The sequence below is a fragment of the Myxocyprinus asiaticus genome, chromosome 27 (assembly GCF_019703515.2).
Source record: "Myxocyprinus asiaticus isolate MX2 ecotype Aquarium Trade chromosome 27, UBuf_Myxa_2, whole genome shotgun sequence".
NCBI lineage: Eukaryota > Metazoa > Chordata > Actinopteri > Cypriniformes > Catostomidae > Myxocyprinus > Myxocyprinus asiaticus.
Window position 1 is genome coordinate 32,569,086 of NC_059370.1, and position 17,349 is coordinate 32,586,434.

At 37.5% G+C, this 17,349-nt stretch overlaps 1 protein-coding gene across 5 annotated transcripts in view; it reads left to right on the top strand.

Moving 5' to 3' along the window:
* Positions 1 to 17,349, top strand: part of LOC127418377 (protocadherin-11 X-linked-like) — a 279,153-nt gene that overhangs the window by 138,963 nt on the left and 122,841 nt on the right. For 2 of the 5 annotated variants that reach the window (XM_051659002.1, XM_051659003.1), the window contains one exon: positions 13,599 to 13,800. The exons of 2 other annotated variants lie outside the window; for them this stretch is intronic. In XM_051659002.1, the coding sequence (XP_051514962.1) occupies positions 13,599 to 13,800 (202 nt within the window). Of the gene's footprint in view, positions 1 to 13,598; positions 13,801 to 17,349 lie in introns of those variants that run through there. One more of the 5 variants, XM_051659007.1, reaches the window with a different exon arrangement.

Consider the following 17,349-nt stretch of genomic DNA (forward strand, 5'->3'; position numbering starts at 1 on the left):
CGTTGCTGACTTGGAGGATCTTGCTTTAATACGTGGAGACAAAATTCACTGAGATGGTTACAAGAGTGTTGGATGTTGAGAAACGGAACGATTATCTGGAATCATTGGAGAGGGAATTAGCTGCTAATCTGCTAGGGACCAAGGCAGACTTGGAATGCATTTGGGAAAAGCTGGAAGACCTTGAGAATCGGAACTGGCAAAACAAAGTCCAAATTGTTGGAATTCCTGAGTGAGCAGAGGATCAGAATATGGTGGAATTTCTGGATGGGCTTTTTCCAAGTCTGCTCAACATAACAGGCCATAAGTTGGAAATCGAGCGAGCACACAGGGATCCATCTTGGCGATCCGCAGAGGGAGACAGGCCCCAATTCATTCTCAACAAAATTTCTGAGATCATCCGATCAAGATCTTTTGTTACGCAAGGTGAGGAGTAAAGGAAGGCTTTCTTGGAAGAACCACAACATTTCTTGTTCTCAGACTTTGCGAATTCGACAAGAGAGAAACGTGATCGATTCAAGGAATGCAAGAAACTCTTACATCAATGGAAGGTTGCTTTTGTACTGATGTTCCCGGCCAGGTTGAGAGTAGATGCTAAGGATGACTGCAAAATATTTACATGTCCCCAACAATATGAGTGGATTGTCTGGGTCACCCCATAAAAAGAAGGAAGGTTATTTCTTTTCATAAACGAAAGAAATATGATGTAGTGTTTCTTCAAGAAACGCATCTTTCCTCACAGGGAGCTGAAAAATTTAGGAAGATATGGGGTGGGCATGTTTTCTTTAATGCTGGCTCAAGTAAGAGCAGGGGAGTCATTGTGTTGATAAGCAAACATCTACAATTCAAATGTTTCAAACAGAGTAAAGATAAATTAGGAAGAGTCATTATTGTTTTAGCAGAAATTCAGGGGCAAAGTTTGATTTTGACTAATATTTACGCACCTAATGCTGATAATCAGGGCCACTGATTATTTTTTTATAGATCTTGAAGGGATGTTGCAAGCCGCTGGCACCCCTCATGATATAATATTGGGAGGAGACTTTAATCTATTGATGGACTCAGTCCTTGATCATAGTGAAGCAAAAGTGTGTAAGCCCCCTAGAGCAACACTGACACTTCATAGGATATGTAAAAATCTTGGTCTTTCAGATATTTGGAGACTTTTGAACCCATCTGGTAGGGACTATACATTCTTTTCATCAGTCTATAAGATTTATTCTAGAATAGATTATTATTATTATTATTATTATTATTATTATTATTATTATTATTGTATGGTTGAGTGACAATAAAGGGATTTGATATCTGTATTTCAGTCAGGTCAATTCTCTGCAGCGAGTGTAAGAGTTACCATCCAATTTCCCTGATCCAGACAGACATTAAAATATTTTCAAACATTTTGGCTAATCGAATAAGTTATGACATCTATTATACATATAGATCGGGGGGGGGGGGGGTATTCGGGCCGCAACTCTTCTAATAACATTAGGTGTTTCATCAGTGTAATATGGTCAGCTCTGACAGCGTACTGCCTAGTAACGGCTTTTCAGCCGTTTATATATATATTACATGTATTTAAGTTTCTGATGTGTTTGTTGTTTCATCCATAGAAAACCTAGTTACAGATGTGTGAGTATTCAACTATAATGATGGATCTATGTAGGCAATAGGTCTATGCATAGTCTGCGGAATAAAAGTGTGCAGGGCCCTCGCAAGACATAAAGCCCTGGGGCCTTTGGTAATGTAGCTCTGTGTATCATACAGTTGTGCTCAAAAGTTTGCATACCCTGGCAGAAATTGTGAACTTTTGGCATTGATTTTGAAAATATGACTGATCATGCAAAAAAACTGTCTTTTATTTAAGGATAGTGATCATATGAAGCCATTTATTATCACATAGTTGTTTGGCTACTTTTTAAATCATAATGATAACAGAAATCACCCAAATGGCCCTGATCAAAAGTTTACATACCCTTGAATGTTTGGCCTTGTTACAGACACACAAGGTGACACACACACAGGTTTAAATGGCAAATAAAATTTAATTTCCCACAACTGTGGCTTTTTAAATTGCAATTAATGTCTGTGTATAAATAGTCAATGAGTTTGTTAACTCTCACGTGGATGCACTGAGCAGGCTAGATACTGAGCCATGGGGAGCAGAAAAGAACTGTCAAAAGACCTGCGTAACAAGGTAATGGAACTTTATAAAGATGAAAAAGGAAATAAAAAGATATCCAAAGCCATGAAAATGCCAGTTAGTACTGTTCAATCACTTATTAAGAAGTGGAAAATTCGGGGATCTCTTGATACCAAGCCAAGGTCTGGTAGACCAAGAAAGATTTCAGCCACAACTGCCAGAAGAATTGTTCTGGATACAAAGAAAAACCCACAGGTAACCGCAGGAGAAATACAGGCTTCTCTCGAAAAAGATGGTGTGGTTGTTTCAAGGAACACAATACGACGATACTTGAACAAAAATGAGCTGCATGGTCGAGTTGCCAGAAAGAAGCCTTTACTGCACCAATGCCACAAAAAAGCCCAGTTACAATAAGCCTGACAACACCTTGACACGCCTCACAGCTTCTGGCACACTGTAATTTGGAGTGAGGAGACCAAAATAGAGCTTTATGGTCACAACCATAAGCGCTATGTTTGGAGAGGGGTCAACAAGGCCTATAGTGAAAAGAATACCATCCCCACTGTGAAGCAAGGTGGTGGCTCACTGATGTTTTGGGGGTGTGTTAGCTCTAAAGGCACGGGGAAAATTGATGGCAAGATGAATGCAGCATGTTATCAGAAAATACTGGCAGACAATTTGCATTCTTCTGCACGAAAGCTGTGCATGGGACGCTCTTGGACTTTCCAGCAAAACAGTGACCCTAAGCACAAGGCCAAGTTGACCCTCCAGTGGTTACAGCAGAAAAAGGTGAAGGTTCTGGAGTGGCCATCACAGTCCCTGACCTTAATATCATAGAGCCACTCTGGGGAGATCTCAAACGTGCGGTTCATGCAAGACAACCAAAGATTTTGCATGACCTGGAGGCATTTTGCCAAGACGAATGGGCAGCTATACCACCTGCAAGAATTTGGGGCCTCATAGACAACTCTTACAAAGTCTGCACGCTGTTATTGATGCTAAAGGGGGCAATACATAGTATTAAGAACTAAGGGTATGCAGACTTTTGAACAGGGGTCATTTACTTTTTTCATTGTTGCCATGTTTTGTTTTATGATTGTGCCATTCTGTTATAACCTACAGTTGAATATGAATCCCATAAGAAATAAAAGAAATGTGTTTTGCCTGCTCACTCATGTTTTCTTTAAAAATGGTACATATATTACCAATTCTCCGAGGGTATGCAAACTTTTGAGCACAACTGTACATACAAGTTTAGGTTCTTGGAAAGGTCCTTATGTTTCAGTGCTTCTAAGAAACCTGCTCTTATAAATATCTTATGCAGTACTCATTTGTCACCCCACTTTGCTTAAAATTTGAGGATATTTAAATGTAATGATTTTAGTGCCTTAGCATCACATGCTTACTGAATTGACTGTTGCTTGTCATCCAAATTTTCTATCGCCTTGTGTCAGGATGAGGACAGATTTAACAAGCAGTTTTCTGATTTCTGGTTAATCAAAAGTCATTTATTTTGAGCAAATGTCACTCATGAATGCATTGTGATTCAGTGTTCTTTATGCACTGAAGGAGCTTTCAGCAGCATTTGAGATCGTCTTTTTTGTTTCTGAAGTTCCTGCCCCAGCATGGATGATCTTTTCATTATCATGAAGTGCTAACCCAGGGTCAGCATGCACAAAGTTATGATTAGAGCGATCTCTAATTTTCGGCATTTAGTTTAATTATGTTGCTCTCGATGCGGCCATCCATTTCAACTTCAAATCCCCTGAACGTTGTCGCCATGTTTTTTATTTTTATTTATTTATTTTTTTTAATCATTTGAGGTGCATCAAAACTTGTGAGCTGCAGTACCAGGAAAGCAATGTGCTTTCAACTAATCTCTGTTTTTCTAAATTCAGTGTCATTACTCACATACTCTACTGAGCCCTTTGGCAACAAAATTAGAAAAAAAGTGTTTTCACCTTCAGCTGTTGAGAACATAAAAATCTGTCTCTGCCCTTTGCTCTTGCTGGTCATTTGTCTCTGTAGCAGATATCTTTATTTTTTTTTTTTGTAGAATGTACTCCATTTATTTAGGTGAAAGAAGCATGTGGTTTTATTTATTACCCAAGTAATGACTGATTTGGTTGAATTTGTGGTTTTTGAAGACTTGGGTCAAAGCGGAGGATTAAAACCAGTGTTGGGTGTAATGCATTACTAAGTAATTCATTTCTGTAATTAAATTACTTTTTCATAAAAAAAATAAAAAAACATTAAAAAAACGAAAGTAAGGGATTACTCTTATTTTTTCAGTAATTTACTTACAGTTTCTTCTGATGTAATTTTGTTAAATACTGTATAGACTATAGAACAATTCTATTTAATAGAACAGTTTCATGTCTATCCTTGTATTTTTCATCTGGTCGAGGTTGATAAGGATTTTAGAAAGTAATTAGTTATAAGTAATGAAATTACTTGTCAGACAGAGTAATTAGTAGAGTAATCTAATTACACTGTAGCAAATGTAATTAGTAGTTAGTAATTTATTACTTTTTTTAGAGTAACTTACCCAACACTGGTTAATACAACATATGAGATTCAAAAGAAAGTACAGAATATCAGTGTGGCCATTTATGTGTTGGATGTTCAGTTTGTTAGCAGGGTGCATGTGAAAATGAGAAGTGGCAGCTCATATGTTTTTCAGCTGAGCGGCTCTGTGCACAGATCTGGAGAGATGCCTGTTGGTGCCTTACTGGTTCATGAGCAGCAGCAAACGAGAAAATTAACCATAATGCTATTTCACACTACTCCACTGTTGGAGATCACCCCTGCCTGCATCTGCACTGCTAATATGATGGGAAGAGGCTGCAGCAGTTTTTAGGGTCACTCTGCATGAGTGCTAACATATTTGTTATTTCCTATTCATGGAAACAAGTTATAACCCTAATGGGCTATATTAGATATTAGACTTGATCAGACTACATTATATTAGAGCAGTGTTTCCCAACCACTGTGCCGCGGCACACTAGTGTGATTGATTGTCAGGTGTGCTGTGGAAAATTATCACATTCCACAAAATATATAAATGCATGAAAATAAATTAATTAATTCAGGGATCCAAACTCCTCACCTTTCGGAGAAATTTGCCATTTTGAAACCATAATCGGTCACTTTTGTGATTGTGAAGAGCAATGATTAATGTGCAAAAGTGACTGATATTTATACACGTTAAGAGTCTTTCACATGACTCGCGTCAGTGCTGCAGAATACATTGAAGTCTATGAAGTGACGCCACTTTACACCAAAGTGTTTTTCACACACACGTTTTTGCTTCACTAATAATGTCTTTGAGAGTACTAAGCAACAAGAAATATTTAAAAACTGTCCAAATTTGTGAAGAGATATTGAATGTCTCATAATTTATTTTAATTAAATATTACCTTAAGAATATCAGAGACCCCAGTTATTGAACTAATTTAAATTCACCAAGAAAACGTTTAGACCTAAACATAAACAAGTCCTTTTATTACTTTCTGCTATCAAAGCAACTGCAAGCTTTTTTCTCTCTTCCAAATACATGTTTTCAATGTTTATTGTGCACAACTCCCACTTTTTTACATGGCAAACTCGTAAAATCGCCCCTCTGTGACGCTATCTGCAACGTTTGTCATGTGGAGGGCAATGCGCCGCTTGACTCTGGCATTGAACGGAGCGTTGATGCCTCGACTCAACTCATGTGAAATGCACTTTACAACGACTAAAGAACATTACTGAAACTCAAAATTATTATTATTTGTCTATTATTGTGGTCTTTTCTGATAAAAGCCATGCTCAGCAGTTTAAATAGTCTACTGTAGGAAAATGATACCGTAGATCTGCTTTGTGTTTATAATTCTTATACTGAAGTCAGTAGATTTGTAGCCATGCAAGTTTTAATAAAGGAGAAGGTAAGGACGTTATTGAAACTCACTATTCTTAGACTATTATTGTTGTCTTTTTGGATGAAAAATAATGCTCAGACTGAAGGAAGACTATAAATCTGCTTTGTTCTTTTAATGCTTAAACAGTATAAAGTATCTTGGTAGATTTCGGTCAAAAAAAAAAAAAAATCCCCAGAAAATTTTTTCGTGGACCAGTGATTGTCTTACCTTTTTCACCCCTCATGAGTTTGCATCCTTGTAATTTGTTGTGGCATTGCAAGAACAAATCTACAAATTAGAAAAGAAGAAAATTATTTGTTTTTTTATTACCCATTTAGTGCTCTTGCCACCTGTGACCTCACACAGCGTAGCCTACCTATGTGACTTGTTTTTTTTTATTGTTTTTTTTTTTGCATAGATGAATTTCAAACATTACAAGTAAACATGCTACTAAGATGGACAGAAAACATGGACAAGTTCTTGAAAAGGAAAAATATTGACGATGGTTAGCCTATGTGCGATAGTGGTGTGCCGTAGAATTTTTTAGTCTTAAAAAGTGTGCCGTGGCACAAAAAAGGTTGGGAAACATTGTATTAGAGTAAAGTCCAGTATTCCAATTTTTTTTTATTTATAATAATAATAATAAGAAGAAGAATAATAATTATTATTATTATTATTATTATTAATAATAATAATAATAATAAATAGAAAACATTAAGAGGCTCAAATAAATTGGAAAGAAATACTGGATGTTGCTTAATTAGGTGCATGGTGCATTGTTTGGGCTGCATTTGCAGTTTATATGCAAACACTGAGAATTAAGATGACTTGGGAAATTTTTTTTTTTTTTTTTTTTTTTTCAAATGAAAAGCTTTAAAGAAATAGTGTATGTGTACATACTTTGAGGGTCACAAATATTTATAGAAGTAATGCACAGACTGACAGCCTGTTTGGAATGCTATAAACCAAGTCAACTGGAATGATACAGACAAGTGGGATGTTTACATACATTTTAAAAGTTTAAAGTTTTTCAGTTTGACTAAAATAATAATTTGCCTTTTTTCAATTTCATCTGCACACATAATTCCTCTTTTAACATACCAGTAAGATTCAGACTAACAGACCCGGATTATGCGATTGTAGCTCTGCTTCATGTCTATATGTTAATTGTGCAAGCTGCAATTTTATTTATTTATTTTATACAGAATTTTGTGATGTTTAATTCGCCATTCTGATTGGTGCAGATCTTTTGCACATTGTCGAGGTCTTGCCAGTCAGAATGCAGTGCACAGTGAGAAAATATACTGGGAAGGAGGAAAAAAGACAAATAAAGACACAAAGAAATAGGACTAACTCTATCATCTATAATTTATGCAAAGACATTTTTTCCCCCTCCTGAAATGTGTTTTTGAACACTGATATGCATTTTTGAATGTAAGGAAAACATTTGTAATATCGCAATTAAAATCGCAAAAAACAAAAAAAAAAAAAAAAAAAAGATAATAAAAAGGAAAAGAAACATTTATTCAACTGGACTTTTGACTTCAAATCCTATCATTACAGAAATGTTGCCCTTTTAACAACTTCCCCATGTGACATCTAGCCCCGGTCTCCGCTCTCACATAGTTTGATAACCATACAACATGCCTATGTTCCCCTCATAAATCACAGTGCCTGGGAGCCTTGTAAAACTAGTTAATTTTAACAGGAAATTAGTTTTTTTTTTTTTTACAGAAATACATATATTATTTATTTATTTATTTATTTTTACAGCTCAAATTAATCCTGTGTATAGATGTACAGTTTAGGCTTAGGCTGTTTGTCACTCAAAATGTGGTTGGTGGTCCACAGATACCTGGCTGAAAAAACAGGCTTCTGAATAACACTGACGTTCTGACTTTGCTTGGAAGGACATGGCAATTCATTGATCTGTGACTTCCCTCTGGAGCAGAGCGGCTGATGTTCTTCCTCGCTCTTCTTCGCGTTAATATAAGCACAATCTAATTATTTTACTGACCAATCCAGCTCCATCTGCACATTGTCTGGGTCGCTCTGGGCGAGGGGCTTTGGCAGGGGTTGGCTTGTTCCAGAACTTGGCTTATTTCTCCTCTTTTTTATCTCTATGCACATACTTTTGATGGCAGAGTTTTATCCTGTTAGACACGAGATGTTTTGTCTTAGTATCTCCTCTAGCACCTTGTGTTTGTTTTACGGATTTCTGGCATGGGTCTTTAAACAAGGGAAAATGTTTTACAATACATATACTCCTTAACCCCCATGTGCAGAGAGGAGAGATGTGGATTGATTGTACTCTGTTGGGCTTGGTCTGTATAGACCATTTCAAGAATGTAAACAAAAATAAATGAATTAGAACGGTCCAAACGTATTTCTGGATCCTTTCAGCAAAGTTTCTTTTTCAAGGTGAGTCCACTCGGCGGCTGTTTTTGGAATGCTCTTGGGCAGTTTGAGCAGCTATTTTTCTATGTAAACAAGCGTCATGACAGTGCAGCTCCTATCTACTTGAAAGGGGAAAGACCGAAATCTCCAAAACAATTAGTCAAGATTACGATAAAATAACATATTTCAAATAAGCAGTAAAGATTTTATTGGTCCGAGGTGCATGTGGCGCCAGCTTCACTCGAGCAGCCCGGCTGTGACGCGTGCTCCAATCCCCGGCGTCACATCTATCTCCCGCTGGGGTGCGTGTCCGGTGACGCATCTAACTCACACTAGACACTAGCTCCGTTCTTGGACCCACGAAGATGCCAGCAGGTAGAGACTGGTCTCCCGAGGTGAGGCGCACTATGTGTTTAAAGGCAGTGGTGATGAGGCTATATTTTTTTTACTGTTCGTTGGCTGCCATTGGGCATTCCAATTTCGTCCATTCATTTTAATAGAAGTGGCCCATCTTTGCTAAATGGTCTCTGTTTTGACAAACAGGAAATGTTCACGGAACAGTGGTGTCACTTGACGTCACCAACGAACAGTCCTTTAAATGGTCTATAGATGGTATTTAGGGATATAAACAATGCAAGTGAATGGTGGCCAGAACTCGAAGGTCCAAATATCACATAAAAGCAGCATAAAAGTAATCCATATGACTCCAGTGGTTTAATCAATGTCTTCTGAAGCGATCTAATCGTTTTTGGGTTAGAACAGACCAAAATGTAATTCCTTTATCACTATAAATCTTGACAGCTGTCTCCTTGCCAATCGTAATTTCAAGCTCGATTACACTTCCTATAGTGCCATCTAGAGCTCTGCGCATGCGTCAAGCAACTAGGAAGTGTAATCGAGCTTAAAATCAAGATTGTGCTGAGAGACTTCAATGGCAAGATGTACAGTGAAAAAGGAGTTATATATTCTCACCCAAAACCGATTGGGTCACTTCAGAAGACATTGATTAAACCACTGGAGTCGTATGGATTACTTTTATGCTGCTTTTATGTGATATTTGGACCTTCAGAGTTCTGGCCACCATTCACTTGCATTGTGAGGACCAGCAAAGCCGAGAAATTCTTATAAAAATCTTAATTTGTGTTCTGCAGAAGAAAGAAAGTCATACACATCTGGGATGGCATGAGGGTGAGTAAAAGATGAGAGAATTTTCATTTTTGTGTGAACTATTCCTTTAAGTATTCAGTAAAAGGAGAGATCCAGATAAAAATGATTATGGATGTCTCACAGGCAGTTGATTCTAACACATTCAAGATTCAGACAAGTTTTGTTTAGATTTCTTTATTTGTTATTTGTAAGGGATATAATGAGTCTTTCTGGCCTCTTTTCCAAAATGCAAGACATGCCTTGATTAGCCTGTAGTATTTGCTGATCATTTGCACACTATTCCTAACATTCCAAAAGTTGAAAATAAAATGTTTACAGAGGGAAATCAAACTAACTGATTTAGTACTTTGCTTCAAATAGGATCATGAAAAGTGCAGCTTTTTCCTTATTGTAATTGCATGACCTCTGAATTATAGATGGCATATTTCTCTTGTGACAGTCTGTTGTTCTGTCATCTCAGCTCAGAGATGAACCACCTAACATAACACTCTGAGGTCATGAGGCTGCTTTCTGTGGCAGCAGATGAACACAGACTAACCTTATAATTAAACAGAGAAACTAACCTCATAGAACCTCGGATAATTAAATGGTACCTATTGACAATATAACATTTGACTTTTCCTTTCTTTTTTTTCTTTTTTTTCTTTGTCTCCCTTGGTTGCTTTGTCATTTCTAAATGTTTAATTAATTTTCTTTTTAAGCATTTTCTAACTTTTGGATACTGAAGCAAATAACTAACTTTATCAAACTAAAATGGTTCAATTTGCCTTAGCCTTTACATTTGGTCTGAGAAAGATTTATTGTATTTATTTATTTATTTTACTCTGTAATATGACTCTGTGACTCATTTATTATATTGTCACAAAATAAATCAATAAATACAAATAATGACATATAAAGGGGACAGTCACAGAATTATAGGTAAAGGTGGTTTGAATGAATTAATGAATGAACGTTACATTTATATAGTGCTTTTCTGACACTACAATTAAAATGCTGGTTTAAATGTGACATCCTGAATGGTTAAAATTGCTTTAAAAAATATATGTTCCCTCTAGTGGACACCGTGCATCAGAGGGTTAAAGTAGGCATTAGTCCATAATTAAAGTGATTTCTATGTCTTGATTTCTCTGTTCTGGATTTGTCTCTGAGGTGGCAGTAACACAGACTGAACCTTCACAGCTCTGCAGTCACAATGCAAACTTGTTAGGTTTTAGTTTTGCCAATCCACCAATATTTCCTAAATGAAGTGGTAAACAGTTTTGAGATGTGTGTTTTTGGCAGCACATGCTGTTGATCTGCGCCAAGATTTTAATTTTTTTCAGTCATTCTTTTCTTCGCTTTTCAAATGACAATAAGGCTTTTATTTGTGTACCACAGCGACAGAAGCGTAATATTTGAAAAAGCCTGGTTTTAATTCCCCTGAGCTTTTGAGAATGTGTTAATGATTAACTTTTGATTCTTGATGTGTGTGTTTGTGTGTGTGTGTGTGTGTGTGTGTGTGTGTGTGTGTGTGTGTGCATGCATGTGTGTAAGATTTTAAATTATAAAACAAAAGAAATATTGTTCAAAATGAAGTCAAAAGTATTTGAACACTTACTGGTTGTCAATTGTTACTGATTAGCAGGTTGGTAAAAAGTAATTGCAAAAATGGCAAAGAAAAGTAAAGTTCTGAGACAATATCTAGCATTGTTTGTTTGCAGATGCCACATGGACTGATGTTCTTCTGTTATTTTTGTTTTAAAATTTATACATTTTTGGAACCACTGACTCTCTAATTTAGATCTAAGGTTTCAACGGAAAGCAAATGAATACAAGTTCATAGCATAGATATTTATCTTTATTTTCTTTCATGTGAAAATGCGCTATGAAATCCTTACATTTAAGTACATTCAACATATCTTTTGTGAAATAATCATAACGTGCATAAAAATAAGCACAACCCCATATCTCAAAATAATGTCCTTTTATTTTTTTATTTATTTTTTTGCAGTGAATTTAGCATATTGTATATTCTGCTTTGCATTCTAGCCATTATAATGTCACAGAAATAGACTGGCTATCCATGGGAAAAAATATGAAAAAGCAAATAAATTAATGTTGTCTTATTACAGACCAATATGACATTAGATTAAATGAAAGATAAATGTGCCCTGTTTTATAAGGACTCATGTAAAGGCTGTGCTTGCCTGTGGCCATCTTCTTACTGCCAGAAAATTAAGAGACTGCTAAAAGGTCACCTTACATACCAATCCCAGCCCCAAAGAGAGAGAGGTTCACCTCCTTTGAACAAGAAAATCTACATAGAGTTCCCAGATCTGCTTGGTTAAAGCTGCTTTATCCACATCTTCCTCCGCTACCTAAATTGGGCCAGTGGGTCGAAAGCAGTGGAGCCTTGTGAAAAAGAATCACTAGTTTGCATGACTGTGGGCAGTCTCTATCAATCAGAAACACAATGCTTAAACCGAGACTAGAATTTTCAGTCACACTGTCCATGCAGTGCAGCAGAATATAGCCAGTTTCTCAAACAGCAATGGGAATTATTTCATAAAACTGATAAAATAATACTTTGACATTCTTGCTGACTGTCATCTCATAACTGAAGCTTATGTTTATGTGATTTTGTTTATTCCTACTTTTGCTTGTTACTTGGTAATACAATTCTAACAAATAGTGAGTGTACATGAGTGCTTAACCCTAATTTTCTGTTGAGATTGACTTTACTGTTCTTATGGTTGTGGTCACAGAGACCACAATGATCTACTGTGTGTATAAAAATAGTAGTCGTAATTTTGAAATTAGCCTCTTTTACCCTCAAATTCGTATAACATGTTCCCATGACCTAATTAAAACTCAGTAGACAGAAATTACTGAAGATTGAACTGCTTGTTTTATCACAAAGTAGGCACGCATTTTTCAGAATTGTGACTGTTAGAAGCCTTTATTTATTTTTTGTCACACATCATACATACATTTTTTTGCATATATACAGTGAAATTTCTTTTTTTTTTCCACATATCCCAGCTAAGCTGGGGTCAGAGTGCAGGGTCAGCCATGATACGGCACCCCTGGAGCAGATAGGGTCAAGGGCCTTGCTCAAGAGCCCAACAGTGGCATCTTGGCGGTGCTGGGGCTAGAACCGCTGAGCCACCACTGCCCCTGTTATCCAATAAAGTAATGTGGTTTCTGTTTGGGGTCAATTTGACACTGGCAAAAACACACTGAAGACAAATGAAACGATAAAAAATAAAAATAATAATAATAATTTAGACAATTGGTGGGAGTGTGCTTTTACTGTGTGAACATTAATCATAAAACACTATGTGAAAATCCATTGGAAGGATTTTTCTTTTTATGTTTTATGTATCAGGGCTCTCAATCTGATGCTTATTAAGTAATCAGTTATAATCGGATCTCATAAGATTAGGAAAAGTCATGAAGTCATCCAGAAAATCAATGTTAAAGGAATATTCCAGGTTCAATACAAGTAAAGCTCAACTGACAGCATTTGTGGCATAATGCTGATTTTAAGAGAATTAATGTAAGTACTTTAATAAAATTATAATCTTCACATTTCTGCCTTTAAACCTGAAATTGGTCTCATTCACTTCAATTGTAATGCCTCACTATAACCCAGATCTTTGCGTTTTTGTTAAAGTTTGAATGTTTGAAATTTATTTTTGTGGTAATCAACATTATGCCACAAATGCTGTCGATTCAGCTTAACTTGCACTGAACTCAAAATTTCCTGAAGTATGTTTCAGAGCTATTAAAAGGGCCTGTGTCTAAAAAGACCCCCAACATGACATCAGAGTTCAAATAAGATCTTTCATAAAATATGTTTTTCATTTAGTAACACATTCAGCTGCAGGTCTTAAGCCGTTATCCTGATGCACAGGAAGAACTATTCCAGATGATGCATCCTGTTGCTGCCTAAAAGCCTAAAGCCATTGCTTGCTCAGATTGAGTGCTGTGTGTTTGTGTGTGTGTTGTAGCAGACACAACGTCGTGTGACTTTTCACCTTCCGGATGGATCTCAGGAGAGCTGCAGTGACAGTGGGCTAGGAGAGCAGGAGCCGAACAGCAGTGCCAGCACCACCCAACCTCTGCCCCTGGGCTTCCCTCAGGAAGAGTACTACGAACAGACCTCACCAAACAGCCGCACAGAAGGTGACGGCAACTCCGACCCAGAGTCCAGTGAGTGCAGACCACTGTTCTTAACCTGCATATTTTCTGCAGTGGACACAAGTAACCTAGGCTACTGCTAAGTGAACAGTGACTGTGTCCGAAACCTGGGGCAGTTACCTCACTGCCCAGTCAGTCAGTGACAAATCAGGCAGCATTTTGTGTACAAAGGTACCTCCTAAGTACAGTACAAGCTGCTAAGGCACTGTGTAATGCCATGTCTAATGATCGAAAACAAATTCAAGTAATATTTAGAAACTATTAATCAAGCACATAATTAGTGACTACAATGCATATTTTTCATATAAAGTTGTAGGACCGGTTAAAAAAATGGATTTTCCAATTAATTGTGATCTTCATTTGAACAATATTGATTCCTAAAATCACAAGATCAGTCTTTTACTCTATGCCAGGTTTTCTCATTACGTTGATGGTTACTGACCATTCGATTGCAAGATAACCACTGGATGATCCTGTTAACAGTTCAAAACAAAAAGAGAGTGGAGAGAAACTACACAAATAAAAATAATATTTAAGAACACTTTTTATTTCTTATTTCTGCGTGCTATTTTACTGACTGGAAGCCAGATTGTCTAAATGTTTTTAAATCAACCTTATAGATCTGGGTATCGATACAGATTTTCTGATTCATTTAGATTCCAATTTGCAAGCTCTCAATTCAATTTCAATTCGCTTCCAATTTGATTCTGATTGATTTGGGTATATTTCAGTTAATGTCTGTTATGCTAATATATGAAAGCAATTGGATAATTCTTAATACCAATTTCAATACCACAACAAAATACTAACTAATTTCAAGTTATTAAGTAATAAATACATTTTTACATTAATACCTCACCAAGGCATTTTTCCAGAATTTTGAAATGCATTTTACCATTTAGGTGACAGATAGCATTACCTGTGTGTGTGCATTGTGTTGTAGTATTGGAATTGATATTAAGAATCATCCAATTGCTTTCATATGTAAGCATAATGGACATTATACAGTAACTCAAATATACCCAAATGATTTAGAATCGAAATCAGAAGCTAACTGAATCAAATTGAGAGCTTGTTAATTGGAATATAATTGAATCAGAGAATCTTCATTGGTACCATACTGATACCTTCAAAGATACAGTACTATAAGGTTGATTTAAAAACATTCAGAGTGTAAACCAAAAATGTACTCCTTTCAACTACTCCAAATATTTTTATTTTTTTAACCAGCCACTGAACCACACACAAAAGATCTTGGGATATAATTGGCAGCGAAGAGTACATCTACACTGCCTTAAAAAAAATAAAAATAAAACAAATAAAATAAAATACCAAATAAAGGCATCTTAGTAGACAGGATGTTACAGAAACATTTGATTGGGATGTGCCTTGATGCCTTTCTTCTTCATTTTCTGTCTGTGAAGGCATCATTTTTGCAGCTTTCGGACACAGCCTTCTTACTGCACTGTAATAGTGCTTTGCGGAGCAAATAATGCTTGTTTAGGGAGGGTGTTTATTTGCTCAAGTTGTTATTGTTTAATCAAATCAAATCAAATCAAATCACTTTATTGTCACACAGCCATATACACAAGTGCAATGGTGTGTGAAATTCTTGGGTGCAGTTCCGATCAACATAGCAGTCGTGACAGTGATGAGACATATACCAATTTACAATAACATCAGATTAACACAGCACAATTTAAACATCTGATATACACATAATTACACTCAACAATATACAAATAATAACATACACTGTACAGTATACAATATGCACTATATAGATACACATTATTCAATAAAAATACAAAATAAAAATATTTAAAAAAGTACATATAGTATATATAGAATGTACAGTATTGTACTGTATTGACATTCAGGCTGTCGGTTGATAGTCAGTTGTTAAGAGAGAATATAATATAATAATAATATAATTTATGACAGTCCGGTGTGAGATATAAGAGTAAGGGTAATAAAGTTCAGTGCTGATGTATTTTGATCGTGGGAGAACAAGAGTTCAGAAGTCTGATTGCTTGGGGGAAGAAGCTGTCATGGAGTCGGCTGGTGCGGGTCCTGATGCTGCGATACTGCCTACCTGAAGGTAGCAGTGAGAACAGCCCATGGCTCGGGTGGCTGGAGTCTCTGATGATCCTCCGAGCTTTTTTCACACACTGCCTTGTATATATTTCCTGGAAGGAGAGAAGCTCACCTCCGATGATGTGTCTGGCAGTTCGCACCACCCTTTGCAGTGCTTTGCGGTTGTGGGCGGTGCTATTGCCGTACCAGGCAGAGATGCAGCCAGTCAGGATGCTCTCTACAGTGCAGGTGTAGAACCGTGTGAGGATGTGGCGGTTCATTCCAAACTTCCTCAGCCGTCTCAGGAAGAAGAGGCGCTGATGAGCCTTCTTCACAACGACTTCAGTGTGGATGGACCATGTGAGTTCCTCAGTGATGTGGACACCCAGGAACTTGAAGCTGCTGACTCTCTCCACCGGTGCTCCATTGATGGTGATGGGACTGTGTTCTCTGTCTTTTCTTCTGAAGTCCACCACAAGCTCCTTTGTCTTACTGACGTTGAGGGAGAGGTTGTGCTCCTGACACCAGTGTGTCAGAGTGTGCACCTCCTCTCTGTAGGCTGTTCCATCATTGTCAGTGATCAGACCTACCACCGTCGTGTCATCAGCAAACTTAATGATGGCATTGGAGCTACGTGTTGCCACACAGTCATGTGTGTACAAGGAATACAGTAGTGGGCTCAGAACACAGCCCTGTGGGGCTCCAGTGTTGAGGGTCAGTGATGAGGAGATGTTGCTGCCTATTCTAACCACCTGGCATCTGTTTGACAGGAAGTCCAGGATCCAGCTGCACAGCGAGCTGTTTAAGCCCAGAGCCCAGAGTTTCTCATCTAGCTTGGAGGGCACTATGGTGTTGAATGCTGAGCTGTAGTCTACAAACAGCATTCTCACATAAATATTCTTTTTTTCCAGGTGGGAGAGAGCAGTGTGTATTGTAGATGCAATGGCATCATCAGTGGAGCGGTTGTTGCGGTAATCAAACTGCAACGGTCAAGAGAGAGAGGCAGCACAGAGCAGATGTAATCTCTGATTAGTCTCTCAAAGCATTTGCTGATGATGGGGGTCAGAGCAACAGGACGCCAGTCATTTAAGCAAGTTATTTTCGATTGTTTTGGAACAGGCACAATGGTGGATGTTTTAAAGCATGTGGGGACTACAGACAAAGAGAGGGAAAGGTTGAAAATGTCCGTAAAAACACCAGCCAGTTGGTTCGCGCACGCTCTGATGACGCGGCCCGGAATGCCGTCTGGACCCGCGGCTTTGCGGATATTCACCCGTCGGAAGGATCGGGTTACATCCGCTACAGAGACGGAGAGTGAACTAACCTCTGTAGCTTCAGCCGCGAGAGCTCTCTCCGCGAGTGCGTTGTTATTTCCCTCGAAACGAGCATAAAAAGTATTTAGCTCATCCAGGAGAGAGGCAGCGGTGTTCATGGCAGAGTTTTTATTCCCTTTAAAGTCCGTGATGATGTTAATTCCCTGCCACA